General features: G+C 32.7%; 2 protein-coding genes across 2 annotated transcripts in view; both read left to right on the top strand.

Annotated features, from left to right (window-relative positions):
- Positions 1–6774, top strand: part of LOC124544129 (probable phospholipid-transporting ATPase IA) — a 106015-nt gene extending 99241 nt beyond the window's left edge. Inside the window, exons 23-24 of the mRNA XM_047122579.1 lie at positions 2986–3077; positions 3572–6774. Of these exons, the coding sequence (XP_046978535.1) occupies positions 2986–3077; positions 3572–3666 (187 nt within the window). The 3' untranslated portion in view covers positions 3667–6774. The remainder of the gene's footprint in view (positions 1–2985; positions 3078–3571) is intronic.
- A 7532-nt stretch (positions 6775–14306) lies between these two features.
- Positions 14307–24026, top strand: part of LOC124544114 (phosphatidylcholine:ceramide cholinephosphotransferase 2-like) — a 91224-nt gene continuing 81504 nt past the window's right edge. Inside the window, exon 1 of the mRNA XM_047122557.1 lies at positions 14307–14642. Within this exon, the coding sequence (XP_046978513.1) occupies positions 14531–14642 (112 nt within the window). The 5' untranslated portion in view covers positions 14307–14530. The remainder of the gene's footprint in view (positions 14643–24026) is intronic.

Here is a 24026-nt window from a genome sequence, read left to right as displayed (position 1 = left end):
TGTTCTGAGTTTACTTTGGTGTCGCTAGGGTTTTCCTATATTAGACAATAGTAGAGTTTGTAATTCTTTTTACTGTTGACGTATAATTTGTTTCGATGTGTATAAATTAGCGCTAAGAAATTTTATACAAAATTATACTTTTTTATTCCATTGTTGTTATCCGAACATAATTGCTAAGATGCGATACAGATAAAACATTTATTTAAAAAATACAGACGAGACTTGTAGTCATTCCATGCTTAAATATGGCGCCGTTCTAATTGCTCAGTAATTTTGGATCTGCAACATTAGAAACTAGATATATTAAAATATAAAATATTTTTTATACATTACTGTCTTCATATAAAGTGTTACAATTTGTTGTCTTAAAAGTTTCGTTACTGTTTATATATAATCAATGTTTCAACTTTAAAAAAAGTTTTTACTAGTTGCAAATGATGCCGATTCATAGTAGATTGTTATCTTGTTACTACAATCGGTTAGTATATAGTGACGATCGGATACATGTACTTGAATATATTTAATTATCATCAAGTTAAGATTCCTCGCTCTCATTCTTAATTTAAAAATAGATAATTCTGAAATTTTAGATTAGTTTAACGAACGATCACGAACTATATTTTTATAGCTTAAAAATTTACAGAATGATTATGCATTAATGTTTATCTACGCATATATTTCATCATCATAGATAATTAATAATGTATTTGCTTAGAGCAAGTGGTATGTACATGCATGCAAACTTGGCCTGCTCACGTGTAAATAGTTGGAGACCGTTCTCAGTCCATGACACAGTTGTATTGTAATATAATATGACATTATTCCGAGTTTAATATGCATGATAAATTGATAGCACCGTGTTGAATGGCCTAATAGGAACTTAAAACATTTTTTAAATCACTAAGTGTAGTCTCGTGTTTAGAATGTGTCATAAGATATCTTGTACATGTATCCGATCGATTCGATGTAAAAAAAAAGTATTCCGTCTTTGAAAGGCTGTTAAGTAGTCATAGAGCATTGTGATCCATAGAAGAATTTTGTATTAAATTAGATATTGTACTTATTTTTAGTACGCTAGCATTTATATTTTTGTACGCGTGTCTTTAATTTCGTTAACGAAATTATATTTATTATTTTGTAAATTAAGTGTGATTGATAACTAAAAGTAAAAGTCACTGTTGATAAGTAATTTTAATATACAAATGATAACCTTTATAAAAGAAAAATTTGCAATATTTTCCGTAAATTTTCAGTAAAAAATTCCTGTGTATTATATTGTTAACAAAATTATAATCATATCTTGACGATAGTAATTATTGACTCCTTAATCGAAAAGAAAATTTTACAAAAATATTGCAATTTAATTGTTGACATTTACATCAATGTAATATTTGAAATATTTAAGCAAAGCATGAAATGCTGATTGACTTAAATTATCTAAAATAAGATATGATATATCATAATCCGTAAATCGTTCTTCCAAATTGTATTATATATGTAGTATACAAAAAAACAAATGTACATATTGCGCTGTATATATGTCGTGGGATAATCGAACTAATCTGTTCGTTCCAAAAATTTAAGGACTGGTACAAATGACCAGATATTTTGAATTATTGGAAGGTTTTTACCATGTTGAGTTTATTTACTTTTTCTAAGTTATCAATCAACTCTTACATTTTCCAATATCGTAAGTAACTGCCCTAAGGAAACTGGGATTTTTGGAATGATGAAAAAAAAATTTTTTTTTTGTTTAAGGCAGTTACTGACGATATTGGAAAATGTAAGAGTTGATTGATAACTTGGAAAAAGTAAATAAACGAATATAGCCGTTGGCAAATATCAGCTCATCCAATACGATGCTGATAAAGTGATGGTAATTCCTGAGATAAGTCCGATTTTTTAAAATATCCAAACACATCGCTCGGGTTGATTGAGTTATCGAAGTTCTTCCTTAAATTCTTAATGTCCGATCCTTTAAAATCTTCCTAGGCTTATTGTAATGATTCGATTTGTCCGATTATCCCACATCTACATGTCAATCTTCCAATCTTTAATTGTGCTTCTTTCCTTTATTTTCTTTTGTTGCACTACTGTTTCGATGACACACTTTAAGTCGTATTCGTATACAAAACATTATCAAAGTCTACGTAAACTAATCTTTCACCTATGTAGAAGTATGAGCACTATAACAATATGTACTGTTCATTTTATTTTGTTTCATTACATTACATTTTGTTTACATTGATCGCATTTAACGAAATATTGTGGAATTGTAGTCGATACTATGAGATGAAATTGATTTCGAAAATTTAAGATTTATGTGTTGTATCAAATTGTTATTTCTGAATATATCATAATTTATAAATAAGAAAACGTTTTACATATAGTTGTAACTAATATCTATGTTAAATAAAATGTTGAATTTCAATTGGTTTGTCTATTATAGAGTTTCTTCTATGTCCAAATTTATGCATGTGATAGAAAACATTCGAAACCTTATAAAGAGAACAATATTTCGAATAAAAGTTTTTAACAATAATCTTTGCATATTGATAAGCAGAAGTAGAACTAAATGTTTTCACAAATGTGACGAAGATTTCGTCCGAATATTTTCTACCACTTGTGAGTCTGACTCGCGACGGTTACGGATGGTCCGGCATGATTGTGCTAACTAACGGTGGTTGTTCCCGTAGCGCGGCGGACGCCCGGCTCGCCGTGGCCAGGCTGGCGCAGTGTGAGTATAAGCATGGCTTCGCATGGCGCTAACCCGCTACCGTCCCGCTCTCGCTTCCCTCTCGCTTAACACGCTTGTAGATCGAATGAAAACACTTCGCTAGTCATCGTACTGCGTTCTCGATCGCTACCGAAAGAGATCCTTCCTTCGGTAACGACACGATGGGTATTCGAATCGGGAGCGTCGGTCGTTCCCACGGGGTAAGGGGTGGCGCGTACGTTCAGTAGTGACGCAGCTCTGTATGGCAGCCTCACGGAGACCGCGCGGCTGCTACAGAACGTGCGCAGCGTGTTCGGACGCCGCTCCGCCGCGCGCGCCGCCACTGAGCTCGAGCTGTCGCGTGAGTACCGCACCACACACACACTGGCCGCCGGGAACTTCTCGAACGACCGCTTCCGTAGTACACTTTGATTGTGTGTTTGCACAGGCGTCAAACGAGTTACAAATTCTTTTGCAATTTTTTTTTTTTTATAAATCTAGTCCCCTTCGCTAGACGAGCGGAACGCGATGAAATGGTTGGTATCGTTTCGTTTAAAAAAACTCAATAATTTTTGTCTTTTTTTTATAATTTAGTAATCGTCCTTTAATATGAACATTTTCCAACCATAGTAGAAAACAATTGTAAGCTTGGGTAAAGTTTATACAAACAGGTGGCTCATTTGCTCTTTTTATACTTATTTTAATAACCTAATCTAACAGTCCAATTTCCCTTTGTATTTTTACATGACGTATATGTATCCATTCGAGGATGATCTAGTAAATTCATAACCGAATGAGTCACATTTTGAGAAACGAAAGTAAATAGTGATAATAAAAGAGTCATTGTGTGCGCAGATGGATTTGCGTTCTCCCAAGAGGAGGGCGCGAGCGTGTCGCAGGCGGACGTCATCCGCGCGTACGACACGAGTCGGCCGAGGCCGCGCTCCTGAGCTGACGGACGCCGACCGCTTGATGTACTTCTCGATCGTCATTACGACGTACAAAGTAAAAATAAATATTTTCGTCACATTTTAATGAATTTTAAATATACATTTTTTTAATGCTTTAGCGCCCCCCGCGGGCCGTACATGCGCATGTCATAGTGTCTACGTAAGTGTATACATACAAAATATATGTGTAGTGATCACCGTAATTGGGAATCAGAGTAATGATATTTATATGTATTGAGATGTTTTAGCTGCGGGCGTCGTTAAGTTTGTATATTGTTTGATATTTATTTAATTATTTGGACATAAAATCGTCTTCTCGAATCATGTGAGCCGTAAACGGTCAATAATTATTTTCATACTAATTTTATCTTTTAAATTAAGTTTTTATTCATAATTTCTTGTTAATGAAATTAACATAAAAAAATATCTCTTGAAACAACGGCTTTACCTTTACACGCTGTTTAATAAGTGATTAGTTAGACAACGCTGTCTTTTTCTTTCCAACCTAAAATCAATGTTGAAAGAAAGAGAAAAATCAGTGTGTAAGTTAATACCAGTTAAACAACGTTTGTATGTAAGGCCGTTAATAGCTTATTTCTATATAACATTATTTATTCCTAAAATCCAACGTAATATTTTCCTTTATTATGACCAAAGATTAACGATGTTATAAAAACAAATATTAGTATATTATTAAGCATAACATTTAAGTAATATCTCGATTTTAGTACAAACGTAACTTATTAATTATTTGCTATTACCCAACTAACGCCAAGGGAAGGTAATGCTATAAGTTATTGTTACCTCATTATGTTTAGCTAACGCTTCATCGTTATTTATAAATAAAAGCTTATAGGTGTCCAGTATAATTATCGATGTTAGAAATTGTATCCTTGTTTACAAAATTAATTTTAGTATTCAGTATTAAAATAAATGTCTGCTCCTAAGAAAATCTCTGACAATTTAAAATTAATACAAAAATGTCGTTCCTAATATTTTCTTCTATTTTTCGTTACAAGCATTTTTCTGATCTCGGAATTTAAATTATTTATGACGTCATACTTTTATATCATGGGTGGGATAACATTAAATTATGTCATTCAGTAATATACTCGTGCTAGGAGAGCACGTGTTTACGCCAAAGCTATGAACAGTATACCTTAGTATAACGAATTTGAATTTTAATAAAGATGATTTTGACTCATCGGGACTTGAGCCATTTCGGTACATTTATGCTGTAACGACATTTTCGATACTATATTTAGTGGGTAATGTAGCATTTCATTTCCGATTAATGAATAATTCCAACACTGTTCTACTTAAATGCGTTTCAGTGGGTACGTGTAGTTAATTCGAGGCCTTAATTTGATAAATCTCATTTGCATTTGCCTGTGACATTCAGATAAGCTTAATCACCTCCAGGTTATGGAAACTATGTCATATTAACTTGTACTTAATCTGAAGGGTCAAATTATGATGGTCATTGGACTTCGTTCGGATTAAAGTCAAATTAGTTCGTCTGATGATGAAAATATTCAATGCCTCAGAAACTTCAGGGCTTTGTCACCGGCCACGTTCGAATTTTGAAATGATTCATCATCAGCCTTTCATTTGTTCTACTAAGTCTTTCATTCATCCTATTAAGTAGAAAAGTACAAAAACGTTTTAGAAACATTTCTAAATTATCTCACATTATTAATTTCTTCCTCGTTCGTAATAAGTAGTTAATTGATATGTTCTTAAAGCACGTTAAAGTTTTGTCAGCTGTCACACAGACTCACGAGGCAAATACTCTAACACGTCTCAAATTATTACTAGAAATCTAGTTCTATGTAAAAACCAGTAAATTTGTAAAAAGTTTTATCTAAATAAGGATGATTATTTTACAAAATTACTGACATTTGAAGGCATTTATCGATCCCATTTGGAATAGATGAAGAATAATCATTATAATCGAATAGTAAAATCATATTATCATTAAATCGATTAAATCATTATATTGTTATCGTTAAATCGTGTAAAGAATTTAATAACAATAAACGCTTAGCAAGATCTAAAAGCACGAATTTATATTTCTTCGAATCATCGGCACCTAAAATTCAATAATTCCGTTTGCCCTTACAATTCTGTCCCAAAATAAAAAACAGCTTTACTTTTTTCCTTAAACTATCACTGAAGCTATTGTATATTTTACTAAAAATTGTAAATCGTTTCGGTTCGGACTGCTCTCTCGAACAACCCAGTAATACCCCCTCGAATTGAAAGTGATGAGTTTTTGAGCGAGCAGTGCACGAACGCATCGATTATCTTCTACTGAATTATTGTGATATAACTGATGAAGTAAATCTTTCAGAGTCTTTACAAATGTCGACTGCTAGCGGGTTTTGTAAGATGTGTAACTGATATTTATCACATATACCTCTAACAGTTTATTATTGTTAACTGTTAACTCGTCTAAGTTTGAGACGGATCTCGGACCTACGTGTCATGGTAACAGTCACAATTTTAACGATACAAAATTTGCCATAACACCAGTTGCGATATTTGGACCCGTAATAATTTCCAATTGTTTATTTATGTATGTTAATTAAACTTATAAAAAAGTATTATTTTGAAAGTCTTTATATAACATTAATATTATTTGGATTCTTTCAAATAACAAAGAGCTTGAACCAAAATTTCGTTTAAATTTATAATTAAATAAATGGACGTTAAACTATTTATACTCCTGAAAAAATATCTGCTCCTAAAAATTGCAGCATTCAAGCAAGCAACCAGTGATTTTGAACATAAAAATGATATGACCAAATTTTATTCATCAAATTAATGTCAGTTGGTTTTATTTATGTACGATAAATGTTATTGCAAATATTTAAATATAAATAGCTGCATCACTAACGTGGTCCTAACTCTACCTTTGTAACAAATATCTAACCACGTGGGACCAAAGGGACCGTTTGCTACACGACTTTAGTCGTGATTCTGATAACGATAAGTGAAGCTGTAAGGGTTAATATTGATTGACAAATAGTTCCGAGTTCGGTCTTTTATAATATAAGCAAAGATGTGAATGTAACTGAAATATATGATTTGTTCTCGTTCTTTAAATTGTGTTTTATTCTACCCACCTACTCAACCAAATTTATATAACTTAAAAAAGTATTGATAATTTATAATAGCTTAGCTCAATAACAATAAAAGTATGTCAACAAAAGTATACCTAGAAATGTATGTCATATTTTTTATCCAGTGGCAGATTTACCAATAGGCTTAGTAGGTTGCAGCCTAGGATATTTAGAGGGGCGGCAAATTTAACCCCTATAATTTGTAACTCCGCCACTGTGTTTATCTAAGTAAATATGTGTATATTATTATAAGCTGATTCCGAGCTGACACCAGCGTAGAATCCAATTTATGTGGACCCCTCAATGCATGCATCATGCATCTTTTAATAATAATAATTAATAATGATAATAAAATGTGGCTCTGAATTAATCAATCATTAGTATTTTAGATTTTTTAACTCTTGATGGCAAAAGTGACTCCCGAACTTTACTCTTACACGTCGAGCGCACGAGCGCCGCTCATACCACACGCTGATAATAATATAATTTGATGTTAAGGGACGCGCCTTCGTGAGAAATGGATATCGAAAATTCGTTAGTGATTTTTTTCGCTAGCTTTAAAGATAAAAGACTGAAAACACCCCGAGGGGACTTGTATGTCTGAATTGGAAATTCTTATTTTCAAAAAAAAAATTATAAATTGCTTTGATGTTTAAATAATTTTAGATGGTGAAAATAAATGTTTCAGTTCATTTCCGTTAATTGTTATTTAACTATATTATAAACATGTTATAATAACATTATAAACATGTTGAGTCGAGATGGCCCAGTGGTTAGAATGCGTGCATCTTAACCGATGATTGCGGGTTCAAACCCAGGCAAGCACCGCTGATTCATGTGCTTAATTTGTCTTTATAATTAATCTCGTGCTCGGCGGTGAAGGAAAACATCGTGAGAAACCTGCATGTGTCTAATTTCATCGAAATTCTGAATGTGAATTCCAAAAACCCGCATTGGAACAGCGTGGTGGAATATGCTCTAAACCCTCTTAATGGAAGAGGAGGCCTTATCCCAGCAGTGGGAAATTTACAGGCCGTTACTTTTTTTTTTTACTTTTTATAAACATGTTAAAGAAGTTTAAGATCTGGTCTTGTCATGTCTGTCCAGCCATTTAAAAAAGCTAATGTTAGAGATTAACCCTAGCCTCCGATACAGTGTTGTCATTTGTTACTGTATTATTTATTGTATCATTTTATTGTTGCGTATTATGAACTTTATTATAAACAATTACTTAAATTAATTGATTAATAATTTGTAAGACTGTAATTAATATTATTTAATTCTGGCATGGAACGCTATATCTTATTTTAAAAATGATTGAGCTGTCATTAGAAAACAATTGGACGATGGCGTGGCATTGTAACAAAAGATAGAGAGATTGGAGCATCATCTATCTATACTTATAATAAATCTGTAGGGAGGTCAATTCTGTACATGAAATATTTTTTCAAAATAACCATCAGGGCGTGATCAGGGGTCGATACTGATGGTAAAAACGCAATCAGTAAAATATTTGTCTGTCTGTCTGTTTGTCCGTATAACCGTTATAGAAACAAAAACTACTCGACGGATTTTAACGAAACTTGGTACAATTATTTTTCATACTCCTGAGCTGGTTATAGTATACTTATCATCACGCTACAGTCAATAGGAACAGAGCTGGGAAGGGTAATATCGGGAAAACGGGAGAAGTTACTCCATATTTTAAGCTTCCGTCGCGTGTACAACCTTAATGGTTAAAGCTACATACTTAGAAATTGTGTATTACGGAAATGTTCTCCTTAAAATTATATAAAAAATATCCTATGACAGCCTTTGTCTATCTTTTATAGTGGACTCACAATAACACGTGTCACTGCCAATAGCTTAATAGTTCGAAGCTTTCTCATTATATTTGTTTATTCCTGCGTTTATAACACTCTCAATCATCTCAAATTAAAAAAAGTTAATAGTAGTAACTATTTCATAAAAAAGAAGCATAGAAATCGGCACAAAGTTATACATGAAATACGTTAATAATAAAGCTATCGCACATGAATACTAAATCTATACTACTATATAAATCTCTAGAGTCTGCCTGTACACTTATTTTTGTCGTAATTCGTCATAAGTATTCTTTTTATGATTGACTGATATAAGTTTTACCATTTTTGTCTGTCTGTATGTTCTGCTATAACTCGAGAACCGATGCACCGTGCATTTTTATAAAAATTGGTATACAGGAAAAACATGTGCTTGCGCAAAATACGTTTAGAAACCAATAGAATCCGAATTTTTACTTTGAGAGTTGCCAAAACAGTTAGTCAACGTAATGATCAAGTTCCAGATCTTCGAACAAGAATCTTTATCAAGAGATACTGAAAAACCTGACGAGCGAGCCCAACGACTGGATGATCAACGATTAAAATAGACTAAGTCAAGAACTAGAACCAATCTCAATAAATCCCGATGTGATCATTGGTTCAATGAATATAGTATGCCCATACTGTCATGTTATGATGTTTAAAATAAACTGCTGGTGTATAGTACTACTCCACGGCAAAATGTATTTACCACAACTGGTTGAACTACCAGAACCTCTTTTTAGCTACGTTACGGGAACTACTGAGGAGTCTGAACATTTCCTTAAGCATATTAGAAATTACAATTCTCGCTTTGAAATTACATCATTTGGAGCAACAAATATTGTACAATACAATAATTTCGCGTCTACGTTTAAAGTGTATCATATGATTGGTTCACTTCTTCCAGTATCTAAATAAAATCCCCAGTTTCTGGACATTTATTTCATGGACAACGTAGAAAAAGATTGATCTTTGATGCATGTTCAGCATTACAACGAATCGAGAAAACATCGCTAAATTTAGGATTATGCTTTATGAAAAAAAATGTTTGGTTAAAGATTTTAAAACTGCTCTAGAAGGTGAAACAACAAATGATTCAAAGTCATTGATAATGCAGATAGAACGCCATTGAAGGCAGAGCATGAAAGGCTTTTCAATGCTCCCATAGCTCCTCAAGTCACAGCTGTAGTTGTCGGTACAGAAATTACAAAACAAGGTATTGTTATCATTAAGCGACACAAAAACAATCAAGGTGTCACTGAAACACATCAATCGTATGACAATTATTACGATTATCCAATTATGTTTATAATGATTAGAGATAATCAATCTAACCATATTCTGAAGTGTCGTCAACTGTTTTAACAATTCATTGTTGACATGTACGCTATGGTCGAGAATGAACGATTAAACTACATTCGATACAACCAATCAAAACTTTGAGCCAAAGAGTACATTTATTTACGAGATACAATATCGAATGATAAAGTAGCTGCTGATATTCGACAAAGATCTTCGTACAGTGGAAGTCCAAGGTATATGCACGAATATGCTCAGGATGCTTTGACGTACGTTTGCAAGTATTGACAAGGCTGTAAATGTAATAACATTGATATTCGACAGAACCGGATAAAAGAGGACGTGTTGGTTTGATACAAACTTTTACAGACTATAGAAATTTAATTAAAAATTTCATCGTACCTATATAACATCGTATAAGTTTATGGGTGTTATGACCAATCTGCAGCCTATCGAATATTAATTTTTTTTAAGAATTTGATTAGATCTCGCATGTTTCTTTATTATTTGTACATTGTTGATGATCAGCAATTAATTACAAAATGAAAAATTAAAAATTTATTTTTCTGCGACTAATGCCCAGCGAAGCGGGCGGGTATAGCTAGTTGTAAATATAATTTTTTTTGGCCATCCCGAACTACTGAAATTACACTAATTTTAAAGAATTTTAATCGTTTAACTAATTGAGGAAAAATATATAATATTCGTATTAAAAACCAGCTCGTTGCAAGCGACATCATCAAATAAATAAATGTTTAATTTTAGGGGTTAAAATCCTGGTAATTATTATTTAAGTAGTTTTAATTAATATATACAAATTATTAGTTGTAATCTTTAAAAATATATTTAATTTAGCCCTTATTAGTATCTCTACGTGTCAAGAAAACAGCATTTTAAGTCAACGTTATATACTACTCGTAATCCCACGAAAACTTTACTACATGTAAGCAAGTCATAATGAAGGCAAGAACAATAAAGTTACGTAATAATGAATTATTCCAGTATATAGAGATGTACGTAATACAAATCATTTAGTGTTAATAAGATAAACACTAATTACATACCAAGGATGAGTAAGATCGATCAGTTTATTCATTCCATGGCCATGAGCTGAGGCATTGTAACAATCATTGATTCACGAGACCACAAAATTGTACAAATTTTCCATTGCAAATGTTAAAATAATTAGTTTCATTGGAATGCTTCTAATTGAGCGCTATGAATACGAACAATTATTATACTTAATACAGTCAGTATCGAACCAAGCGATTTATCTGCCTGGAAAAGTATTATACGTACTCTGGTTTTTCCTCGGTCGTTTAAAAAATATAGTGTCTGGTCGAAATAAATCCTTAGTTACAATTGGAATGAAGCTCTTTCAATTTTCTCTGTGCTCAATTACTTTTACAATATATAATTACGAAAACAAAGTAGAGATGACAATTATTTAGGCTAATTCATTTATTAAAGTAAAGTAAAGTAACCGCCTGTACATTTCCCACTGCTGAGATAATAGAGCCTCCTCTTCCATTAAGGAGAGGATTTGGAACATATTTCACCACGCTGTTCCAATGCGGGTTGGTGGAATGCACATATAGCAGAATTTCGATGAAATTAGACACATGCAGGTTTCCTCACGATGTTTTTGCTGTGTGCTTGCATGTGGTGCTTTGTTACCCAGGCAGGGGTTGAACCTGCAATCATCGGTTAAGATGCACGCGTTCTAACCACTGGGCCATCTCAATTCATTTATTAGAGACTTTAAACAGTAGTAAAATTTTTGGTAATATATTTTCAAACCTTTACAAGACTTGACAATCAATGAAGTCATTTAATAATAATAAAAAAAAAAACAAAACACTAAGCGTTGTAATAAATCTCAAAATTCATAATGATTCATAATTTTGCATATTTGAAAGCCTTTATGTGATATCTAAATAAGAATACATCTATTATTGGTAAGATTTTGAACCTTCTTATTTTGCCAAAACGTAGCTTAACAACCGAGTAAGTATGATTTACTTCTTCTAATTGTAATTATGTAATATTATACAAATTGGACAAGTTTATGTCAAACAGTTAAAAGTAAAATAGGGTCAAATGTGGTTCCAAATGATTCGTGATATATTAAACACGGCTGCTCGCCAGTTCTATTACTAGAAATCACGAAGGAATTAAAGTCATATTTTAATACCATAACACTATTATTAAAAGATAATCGAATCAAAAGAGTTTTAGAATTAGAAAACCAACAAAAAAGAGTGGTTCTATGTTTAACCTTGTAGAACTCCCCAAATAAGACTTAATTAAATTTTTATATGCAAGCACTACGCAATAAAATCGAATTTGTTACAAAATTCAACTATTTATTGCCAGTTCAGTTCTATATAAAATTAAAATCAATTGAAATTTCTGAAAAAGTATTTATTTTAGACCATCTCCAGAGTATTCACGAAACTAATGTAATTTCATAAAAGTATTAAAAAATATCACTTAACTAGTTGATTATATTACAGGTACATATATCTATAAATCTATCTATCAATCATCAACTATTATAAATTACCAGGAAGGCAAAATTGTTATAGTTTCCAATAATAATGAAAGTAGAGTAGGTAGGTATAGCAGCAGTTGATATAGAACGATGTCATCAATGCGACCACACCGGTGCAGGCTGTGTAGGTACTTAGTCAAGTCTAGGCAGTACGTAATCGAGATAGGCGATTGAAGCATATTATACTATGATTCTATTTGCTTTCCTAATATTATTATTGGAATGGGGTAAAGACCTGTTCACTCATGAAGACGCCTCCGTCCACACTAAATTATTAACGAGCATTAATTAAGTGTTATGCTTACAAGTACTTAAATATTCCAAAGAAACAATATTTCAACAGTGAGCTTCCTTCGTACGTAAACAGATACCATCAAAAAGCATACTGGATAGATAAAATATGGATTATTTTGACCAAAAAATTTACTTCAAATAATATATTTAATCTGTTTTTAAGTTTTATCGACTGTTATGAAATTGTGGATGCGGCCATACAAACCGCTAAGAACTAAAAATAATAATCAAGAAATCAACCTTCAACACGTGTTCATATAAGAAATTAAGATATATATGTACTAATATTATATAAATAGAACATTTTAGCTCTTAACGCACTTAGCGCCACGAGATTACGAATCGTTTTGGAACATTTTTGAACTTTACAACTATAACCTATAAATAATGGTTAAAGCGAATCGTATTTTGATATTCGGTGCAAGTATAAAGTAAAATAAAATACCTAATTGCAGTATTTTGACTAAAAATAATGAATATATTTCATGACTAAAATAAAACAAATATAACTATGCCTTTATATATTCATGGTCGTTTCTTTTAGTAGGAACACATAAACCTTAACATATTATGTGATCAAAATTAAATTATCGGCTCCGATATGTCATATAATATACGAGGTTATTTGGAAAACGTTAATAACTACGTAGACACAGATTTTTGTGCTCAAATGTGAGACCATTTTTATATGGGGGTAAAATTTAAATCTCAAAAAAGGGTAGTACAGCCGAATTTTGATTCAATAACCGTTTTTTTTTTTATTTACGAGATTTGTATTTTTTAGTCCAATCCACATAGGCATTTAAATTGACCAACTAGTATACACATACAAAAAATAAAATTACACTAATGTGTATCATACATATATCATCATAAAAAAAGTGGGCACATCCTTGTATATGTTCGCGTCATTCTCGAAAAGAGCCGTTTGAACTTTAATGTGGTTACAGTAAGTTTACATACAATGGAATTCGAACTCAAATATAAAATCAATATAATGTTCGAAAAATATCTCGATATGAAGTATCTACATACCTATTTCTTATACTCGTACTGAATGAATCCGCATCGCATTTTCTTTCTTTCAAATATTTTATTCGTTTGTTTTGACGAAAATAGCAAAATAAAATCTGACAAGCTGTTACTATAACTAAAATAGTATGTATAAACGTACCTATGGAGGTAGCAACTACATAAAATTATAAATTATTTACGGGATTTATATGACCTTCATGTATTGTATGTAAAACAAGGACCTCGGTGTAGCGAAATTCCTATTTTGTCACTGTGATTCATTATTATTATAATTACTTAATATAAATTATAATTAACAACTTCACTCTCACTTGTCGAGAATATGATGTGAATGATTTAAGTGATACTTTATTGAAGGACTTTTCAACGATCCCATAAAAAGAGCTGGTGGCATGTCGTCATAGGCAGGCTTCGCAGTGCAGCCGTTATCACGTTATCAGTGAGGTAAGGCGAGGCGTGCCTCGTCCGGCGCGCCCCAACAACGAACAGCGGCGCTCAGTGCCTCGGAGTGCCTTCCCCACTACACGCGTGCCTTACGAACACATTTTTACGACCGATTTACAACCGCGCTTTTCGAATTCCACCTGGGAACAGTGTTTATGTTTTTATGGTGTTACTAGATTTCGCTTGTGATTTTATTGTCTGGTGTAGTTGTTGTGAAGGTGCAGTGTACGGTAGCGGATCCCAGGGTTTATGAGTGGCGATGTGAGTTGATGGGGTCCGAGGGCGCCATGGCTCGGTCGCCAAGAAGAATCTCAGCGCATCGTCGTAGTCGGAGTCGATCCAGGGAACTAACGCGTTTGCGGACACAGCTGAATGGAAAAGGTTTGTCAAAGCATTTTATAAACAACAAACAATTTAGGTCTCGTATTTTCATTGAATTTCACGTTTAACTGTCAAATAACAATTAAACCTGTTTCGTTTTGATGTTCGTGACCTTTTAATTTGTTATCAGATCACAAATCTCACTTATTGATAATTTATTACAAACCTAATGCATTTCTAATATTCTATTATTGAGGACCGACAGTACAACAATAGAGATATCATCTAAATTTTATTTGAACAACCTTAAAAACTAGTATTTTAGGAATGATATTAGGTATGATGTAAAATATGTAAATGCATACAGAAATAACACCACAACGAGTGTAAAGTCCTTAGCTTTATTTATTTATCTAGTTCTTATAATGAGATGTATCGGTGCTAAAAACCTTACCATGTTTGTCGTAGTAGCTAGTAGAGATAACAGGTTCGCGTCCTGTGACAGCCTCAACGTGAATTATACCTACGTTAGAATTTATTCTCGTATTACACTATTCTCGTCTTAAAGTTAAGATTCATTTGATGAGCGAGTTTAATTTGAACAAATTAAGAGTTCTCATTACATCATTTATATTTATACAAAACTTTTTTTTGTTTTTATTTACATTCTAAATTGTGCTTATACATAAATGTGCGCAATTTATAATAATTTTCATTTATATGTTAAGGAGATATTATAAAAGAAAAACCATGACATAAAAATTTTTACAAACATGTCGAGCAACTGAACAAATATTCGAAATATTGTAAATTTTTATCCAAAAATAGGTATTAAAATGAAACCTCTACAACTAAGTATATGCCAAAATAATTTATTTGCGGTCTATTCATGAAACCGATATTTTTTTATTGAAGTGACTTATTTACATCAACTCACCTAACTGTTACGTATTAGGTACTTATTATTTATCTACTTTTTCAAATAAACAAAGTTTGCTTAAAATATAATAAACGATAAAGATTAGATACTATTATGATGTTTTTTTTAAATAATAGATACCGCATATGAAGTAGGCACTTGTTTATTAAGCCACAATTTCATTGTGCAAATTCTAGATTTAATTTCGTTACGTTGCTTAATGCATTGACCAGACTTACTCATTTGACCACTTAAACACAAGGACTCAAGTTAATTCCAAATTGAATGCAAATTGGCAATATACCTAAAATAATATATATATAAGAACTCTATATATAGTAGGTACATTGTTACTAAAAGTTCTATTACATTAAAATGTTAAAACTTTAAACTATGATTTAAGTGTTCATGAACTTAAGGAGAGTCAAGGCTGGCGCCGTATTTAATGAATTCATAACTATTTTTTGTAGTAAAACTAAAAACCATTTTACTAATTTTCATATATTACACGATATTTCAAAGAATTGTGTTAACATAAATCTAACGTTCGGTTCAATCCACATTGTAAAATGATAAACTAGCACTTTCTTTCTTTAAATTGCGTTTTTAAGCAAGGGAATAATTCACTTGATTACTTGCCGATATACTTGACATATATAAATGTAATAAAATGATCGCTTCGACCGACGGTGTAAATGTAACCCAGCCTTGACACTGTGACCGTAACGTTTACAATCTGGAGCACCTGCGACCGCTCTCACCTTAGAAAAAAGAACGGGAGAAGTGGTATGTTCGATATCGAACAATACAGCAGATGATACAAGACTCGCTGACGTATGTAAATTGTTGAATTTCATTTCACTGTAACACATATCTTTCAACTCTTTAACATTTTTTAATATTTTTGATCTCGCTGGAAAAACGCATTACGCGATACTCTCACGTGGAAGTGGGTTAATATGTGGGACTCGCCGATGCCCTGGACGCTGAGTACGCCTCGGTACACCAGAATACCCCATAAATACAGTACCCTAGCGGTACCCTAGTAGCGGTACCCTCTCCCTCTCTTCGGCAGGCTCCAAGAGATCGGCTTCGCATGCTACTGTGATGCCCTGGTGGTTGGCCCTCATATACGGGCCTCTAACACCAAGAAGGGACTCCTGGGGCTACCCCTTGTACCTCTTATACACCCGATAACTGATTTGTTTTTCAAAATGTATTATTAACACTCTTATTATTTATTAAGTTTTAATTGTCCGATTAGTCAATGTTAATCAGCTTTGAATGAAACGTTGTGGATTCCCAATCGTGACGATGTCGCCTTGGCCAATTTCATCTCAAAGAAACTAGCCAACTTGGCTATATATTATAGTGCACAAGTGTGTACGCAAACACACACACAATATAAACAAAAGTGTACGGGTGCTCTATAATCCAATGGGACTGCAAATCCAACAAGACCGGAAAGAGGTCAGGCGCACGTCCAACGGCTTCCAACTTCCAACTTCAGATTCTCTTCACTCTCTCTTCAGACTCCGGCCTGTAACTGAGAATGTTTTGATAATCCAATAACTTTTTCTCAGGCCGATCGGGGTATTGAACCCAGGATATCATAATCCGAGACCTCATATTCTTTAAAGAATATCACTTTTAGTATATACTGTTCTGTGGTTCTGATTGTGATCCGCCAGACGGCAATTAAGGCATTTGCAGAACCTGACCTCGGAATGCCTAGACTGAGTAACCACGTCGACTGCAGTGGATTGATTCGGGTCAGAATACAACAATGATAATCGGAATAAGGCCGCAAGGGTACAAATCGACTGACAAACTCATGAACGCAGTCTCAATAGCTCCAAACTGAATTTCCTTCTATAATTGAAATTTATTTTACAGGTGAATAAGTGTATGTAAAATAAAAGATATAAATCTAGGCTGGTGGAATTAAACTTCGATATACACGTATAAACATTAATAAATTTTGGAACTTGGATTGGGAACTTGAAAAATTTGGATCTATCTATTTTCAGTCGAAAATTAATTAGTAGTGGTATCCAATGTTACTTGGCGAAAATAGATACATTACTTATGTATCTATTTGTTTATAAAATATATCATTATATATATAGCTATAATATCGACAAAAGACTACTATTATTTGTCTTTCATTCTACTATGTAACTAATTCAATATAAACTTGGCTTTATACGTAAGAATTTCTAGAATTATCTGTTTCATACATGAACAAATAAACAGTTTGTAACGACTGATACTTCAGCTGATCTTTAGATACTAATTTTAACACTAATTAGTTTTTATTCCACACCTACTAAATATATAAAAATTATTGCAGTCAGTTTAGTTGAGATATCAATCGTTATTTATCTACAACTTAATTTAATTTTCTTAAACTGTACACAAGAAAACGCAATTTCATAAACACAAAATACTGTCAATGACCGTAACAAAACATAAATGCGTTATCTACTGTGGTTGCACTTCGTTACGTAATGGTACATGTGCTGTGACTTGTGATGCTTTCACTCGCCGGCTGCGGCCCCGCTGACCGCCCCTGACCACTTTCCAAAACAAAGGGCCACGGAACGCGCGGGCTAGCGAGACTCATCAGGCACCTAACAAAACATCTTAATTCCCAAGATTTGTGGCTTACTGTCGTTGTAAAATATGGTTAAGACTTACACTGCCAACATCTTTGGGTGGTGGTGACTCTTACCATCATGTGGCCAATTTGCAGTCTGAAAAAAAATTCAAATTTTTATTTATTTATCCATATATTATATACTTTATTATTATTATCTGTAATAGTTATTTTATCATTATAATATAAAACCATAAGGACGTAGTAAATAGACCACCTGATTGTGTGAAGTGGTTACCACTTACCGGCAACGGTAGACATTGGCATTGTAAGAAATATTAGTTCCGACCCTGTTTCTACTGTGACGTAAATTGTAATATTGGCAGTGACATCACAACTCATTAGACTGATTCAAACACCGTTCTCACTGGAATACAGCAATATCGCGCTACATATTGGAATATAGTGGAATATAGTACATATGGAAAATATATATTAATGCCTTTTAATTAAACAAAATTAAAGAAATCAAAAAAATACTGTTTTGGCTTGATAAATAATATTTAATAGTTTAGTTAGTTATTGTTTAATAGTTTCACTTCATATTCAGTTAGTCAATACCTACATTTACTTTTATATAAATATTTTACTAATAATTAAAGTCGAGTAACAAGTTAATTTGAAGAAAGCATGATCAATCGATAATAGTAAATATTCCATAATTAAGTATTTCGAAAATAGAAAAATAAATAAAAATAGAAGTGACGCGAAAGAAGCCTACTATTTAGATGTATGTAGGAATATCTTATCTTATCATTTACCTTGTGTTGCAATTATTATTATCAATGCAATTATTTGTAAGCGCGATGTTTATGGCCCGCGCGACAAATTCTTGCGATCTGCAAAAAACAATGCACGAGCATTTCTCGTTTTTATTCTCAAAAACAATATTCGGTTATATACGTTTTTTTTACTTTCCTTACACGTATTTCCTTCTACCCTTTTGTTGAGTCATCATTCAATAATATAGAGTGGCTAAGAGGCGTAAACAATACACACCTGTATCTCTTTATAAGTGTCTTGAAGCGTTGGCTTTGTTACGTTAGATACTGAAGTTGGTTTCAAATATTTGCACATATATTCATTCACATGCATTATAGATTTAATAAATAGAAAACGTCGATTACGGAGCCCCTTTATAATGTAGAGATTAATGAATGACATATTTTGTTAATAAAGTTAATATATAACCATAAACTTAAAGCAGATTTAAGAAAGTACACAAGCTTACTTCGCATTAGCAAAAGAAAAACAGGTAGAAATAGAATCAATAATGGCTGCTGTAGGAGATGCTCTCAGGTGATTGAGATCATTTTTTTAGACATAAGCGCGTGTGTTCGCCTTCTCTCGACGGGCTATAATACATATAATAGTTCCGTGTATGTATATCTAGATCCTGAATCATCGATATTCACGGTTTATTGACCACGTGGTTTTATGACCACCATTACCTGCTTCCGATGAAATATTGAGCGAGCATTACGTGCGATTTTGTCAGTTTGAACTTCAACCTTAAAATTTTTTTTAATATGTATGTGTACTATAACATACATGTTTATAGTACATACATCGTGTCTGAATTAATGATTCTTTAAAAAAAATTTCAGGTTGAAGATAGTGTATTATGTTTGTAGTGTACAGTATTAATTGTATTTCTCATATTCATTTTATATAAGAGCGCTAAGATGGAAATTTAATTTACCTCCAAGTCGTTATTTAAATACATTTTACTATATATAGAAATTATTAAATGAAATTAGTCATTGAAAAGAGAGCCTGTTGCAAGCACATAATTGATTTGTATTACATTAAAACATTCCTAACGCTTCAGCTAACGTTATTATTGATAAACAAAGTTCACGTCGATACTAATTATAGCCTATCAAACATTTCACCAGATTTAACATACACATTATAATCACATTTAGTATTGTACAAATATAAACAATGTTTGAGATTTATTGGATAATTCATACAATCACTTATGTTGATAAATATAGAAAAATCATTTCATTAATTTTCCTATAATGTGGATAAAACACAGACAAAGATAACAGCAGACATAGTAAACAACCAGAGAAGGAAATCACCTAAAAACAGCCTCGGCAATGTTGTAGTTAAAAAAAAACATATATGTGTATAATACGTAAATAATATGATTATGTAAACTTATATTAAAACTTCCCGTCAAAGTGATAGTTGCGAAATATAGTTCGTACAATGTCATATATGCAGGACAGGGTCGTAATCGGCGCACGCGCATCTGGAGTTGACGTCTCGTCATTGCTCGTTCCTGGATATTTATAAACAAATCATGCATCTACGGTCAAACTACATATGTATGTAGCCCAATGTGAATGTTTTCAAAGTCATGTAGCGAAGGTCAATTTAAATTTTTGAGATTTTGATATTCAAAGAAAACCAATTTCTTTTTAAGCAGATTGTATTTATTTATCCCATTATTTATTGAAGTTTCTACATAAGCTGGTCGTTCGTTCAATTTCTACCAAATACCATACTTCCTGTAAATGAAAAAATATTTTAAGCTCCTCAGACTATGCGGGTTAGTAAGTTTTCATGTGTCGAATTTATTTCGTCCGATGCAGTTTTCCTTGAGATGTTTTCCTCACATATGAATCAATGAATGACTCATGCTGCACACTGAATCTGGTTAAAGACAGGTGTTTAAAAATCAATACATTTTTAAAGAACGAATCGTCCTCGGAACGTGGAATAATTGTATGCTTTGTGTAATAACGTCCTACTGTTAAGGTGAGGCCTGCTTTTATCAATATTTTCTTTTAATGAGGAGGTAGAGTTGGTTCCATCAAGCTCTTGATGATTTTAATATGCAGGTATGCACATTTATTGAAAACTGGAACAAGATTGTAAAAAATTGAATCCTCTCCAATATTAAAATTTTCTTCTTATATTGGGAACCTGAAATTTGCGTTTTATTTATTTTATAAGCAAATTAAGTTTGCTTTCAAATATTATGTATACGATGTTAGTGGAGCCTTTGATAGCAAATCAAGGCACGAATGAAACAGATTAAGCCAAGGCGCGCTATGGAGGCGAAGGTCGGCGTATATCGGGAGCGAATCAATTGGGAGAGGTTTATAAACACTACGGACACCAAGGAGCCTCAGTACGTCGGGACCGTCCCAAGACTTATCGTTACATTATCTTTCAAAAGTTATGTTTTTATCAATTGTTTACAAGTAAGCCTTGTGAGTTAGCGATGATGCTTTGATTTTGTTTTTGTTATAAGTATTTTTATAATGCGCTATTATTCTAAAACCTTTATTATATTTATAATAATATTGTAACAAAATGTATCGCAGAAAGGGTGATGGAATGTTAAAAAGAATTTATTTTTCTTATGGTGCAAGTGTCTATCAGCAAAATCAATTGGTGGAACAAAACTCTTTCTCGAGTGCAGAGAACTAAAACGTTCAGAAATTAATTAAAATATACTTATGAGTGTGTATATTGGAGTGGGCATAAACTAGTTATATAGTATGTCTACATGTTGCTTATTTTTTAGATAATGCTCAATTTGTCAACGTATTTGGAAATATTGCTGGTCTAAACAAAATCTTGGGTTGCCATTATTTCAAACCCTCTATTGTTCCGCTACTTTGCACTGGTAAAATACATACGAGTAGCTTTAAAATTATATCCTCGGAATTCTAAGAAAGAGCAACACCAGCCGCCGTGCTCCAAGGCGCCACGTGCCATACCGTGTTAGTACAAGTATATATTGTTGTTTATTAATGTTCAGTTATAAGAACTAATGAATTTATATTACTTTTACGAGGAAGTATTTGGATGAATTAATCTTGGTTCAAATGTGTATATAGTAATACTGCCAATTTGGAACTTATATGTGGTTTCTCGTACTTATGGTACAATGCTGATGCTAAATATAATAAAGAATGTCTTTATATACAGCGTTCACTGTTTTTTTTTTGTGATTAGAGTATACATACTGCTATGGCTATACATTTTAATCTTTAATATCGTCTAAAATTTTCCTTAAAATTAAATGTTGTAAAGGGCCGTATTGATCTATCTCTCTAAATTGAACAACGTATTTCAGTTACTTAATTGGATGAAGATTAATGCTATATCGTGTAAAATCACGTTAATAAGCCATTATGTTACCTTAAAACAAAGTATAATGAGTTGTTATTGTAGATCTTATTATTTATTTGATCTAACTATAAAGCAGTAGTAGTAAGGGTCAGCCAGCATTTGCAATGTAAGCTCAAATAAATTTGTGTATTCACATCACATTAGAAACCACTAAAGTTATTAATGTGTCTCTCCTATGCCTACTATGGACGTATTATACATATAACCTTTCTCTAGAATCACTCTGTATATAAAAAAAAATACTTAAAATCCGTTACGTAGTTTAAAGATATTAGCATACACAGAGATTGAAAGACAGCGGGTAGCACTTTTTTTATACTGTGTAGTGATTAGAGGGTAGAGTGATAGCGATATGTCTAAAACATTATTGAATCAAAAATTGATGAGTTTATCTGTAAGATTTCATCAAGATGTCTTCATCTGACAGCTGGTTAACTTATTATTTTTTTAATTTTATTTGTTAAAAAGCATTATTTATAGTGATACTATTTATTATCTTGAAAAAAAAAAATTACACGGATTTTAGAATATTGTTTCAAAACTAAGAATGCTTTAAATAAATTATGAACAATATAGTAACGAATTTGTATATATCTAAATTAAAAATATGTACTACGTTGTGTTAGGAAAACACAAATAAAAAATCTGTAAATCAGTACAGGTCATATGCAATTCAATACTGCATTACATCACATGTCCAAATTTGTTTAACCGTTTGTCTCAACAACACTAATAAGAGTAGGAATGAAATTCGATATACTTGTTGAAGTAATGAAATTCTTCCTTATCTGTTAAATCTAGTTACAACCATCGCTTTATGTATTAAAAACTGGTATTCGACAAATGTAGCGTGTAAGAGGCGGATGCATGAAGGGAGAACCAGATAAATTACCGTTTTAGAAGTAATCGCTTTCAATTCTTGTAACACAAACATAATGAAGAACATAAGTACTCTTGCTATGTAAGGTTCAACTTTATCTGTACTTGTTATCACAATTATTTTAGAGGAATACAAAAAATATTTTTATGCTTTTAGGAAATACATGAAACAGCCCCATCGATCTAGTTGTCTATATAAGGCTCCAAATCCCGAGATCTTGAATTAAAGCCCCAGGTCGCGCCAATCATAAGTTATTGGGTTCTAGTTTTAAAAAAATATTCAGTAACAGCCTGGAGTCTGGAATTACGTTGTCTGCGCAATCCCTTGCTTCAAAAAGCACGTAAACGTTGAAGTCTTTTCGGAATTTACCGTCCCATGATGAGAGAGCGAATAGAAAGTGCAACCGTGCTTGGATACCATATAGGTTGGCCACCTTGACCAACATCGGCCAAGCACTCATCAATGCATACAGAGATTTATGCTATGCAAAGGATTTTAAATTAAGGGTATATCTGGAGGAATGTGTGGACTTGTGTGATTTTTACCTAGATTATGTAATCAAACATAGCTGTTTGATTTATTTATCATTAGCATTAAGGCGATTAAAGCAAAAAAATTAAGTTAGACAAAATTGTGGGTAGGTGGATCTTGAAAGGTCGAATTGAATTGCACGTGACCGTATTGCTTTTATTTCTTCATTACTATTCTTTATAATATTCTAGTCAGTGCGAGCGCGGTGTCAGGGCACGCTAGTGACCGGACGAGCGCTTCGCCCGCTAATAGAGACGCTTCCGCGACCGCCCCCATCGATTGATCGATGACGATGTC

Source organism: Vanessa cardui, chromosome 4, assembly GCF_905220365.1.
Source record: "Vanessa cardui chromosome 4, ilVanCard2.1, whole genome shotgun sequence".
Classification (NCBI taxonomy): domain Eukaryota; kingdom Metazoa; phylum Arthropoda; class Insecta; order Lepidoptera; family Nymphalidae; genus Vanessa; species Vanessa cardui.
The sequence above is the reverse complement of the archived record's forward strand: the minus strand, read 5'-3'. Positions and strand labels throughout refer to the sequence as shown.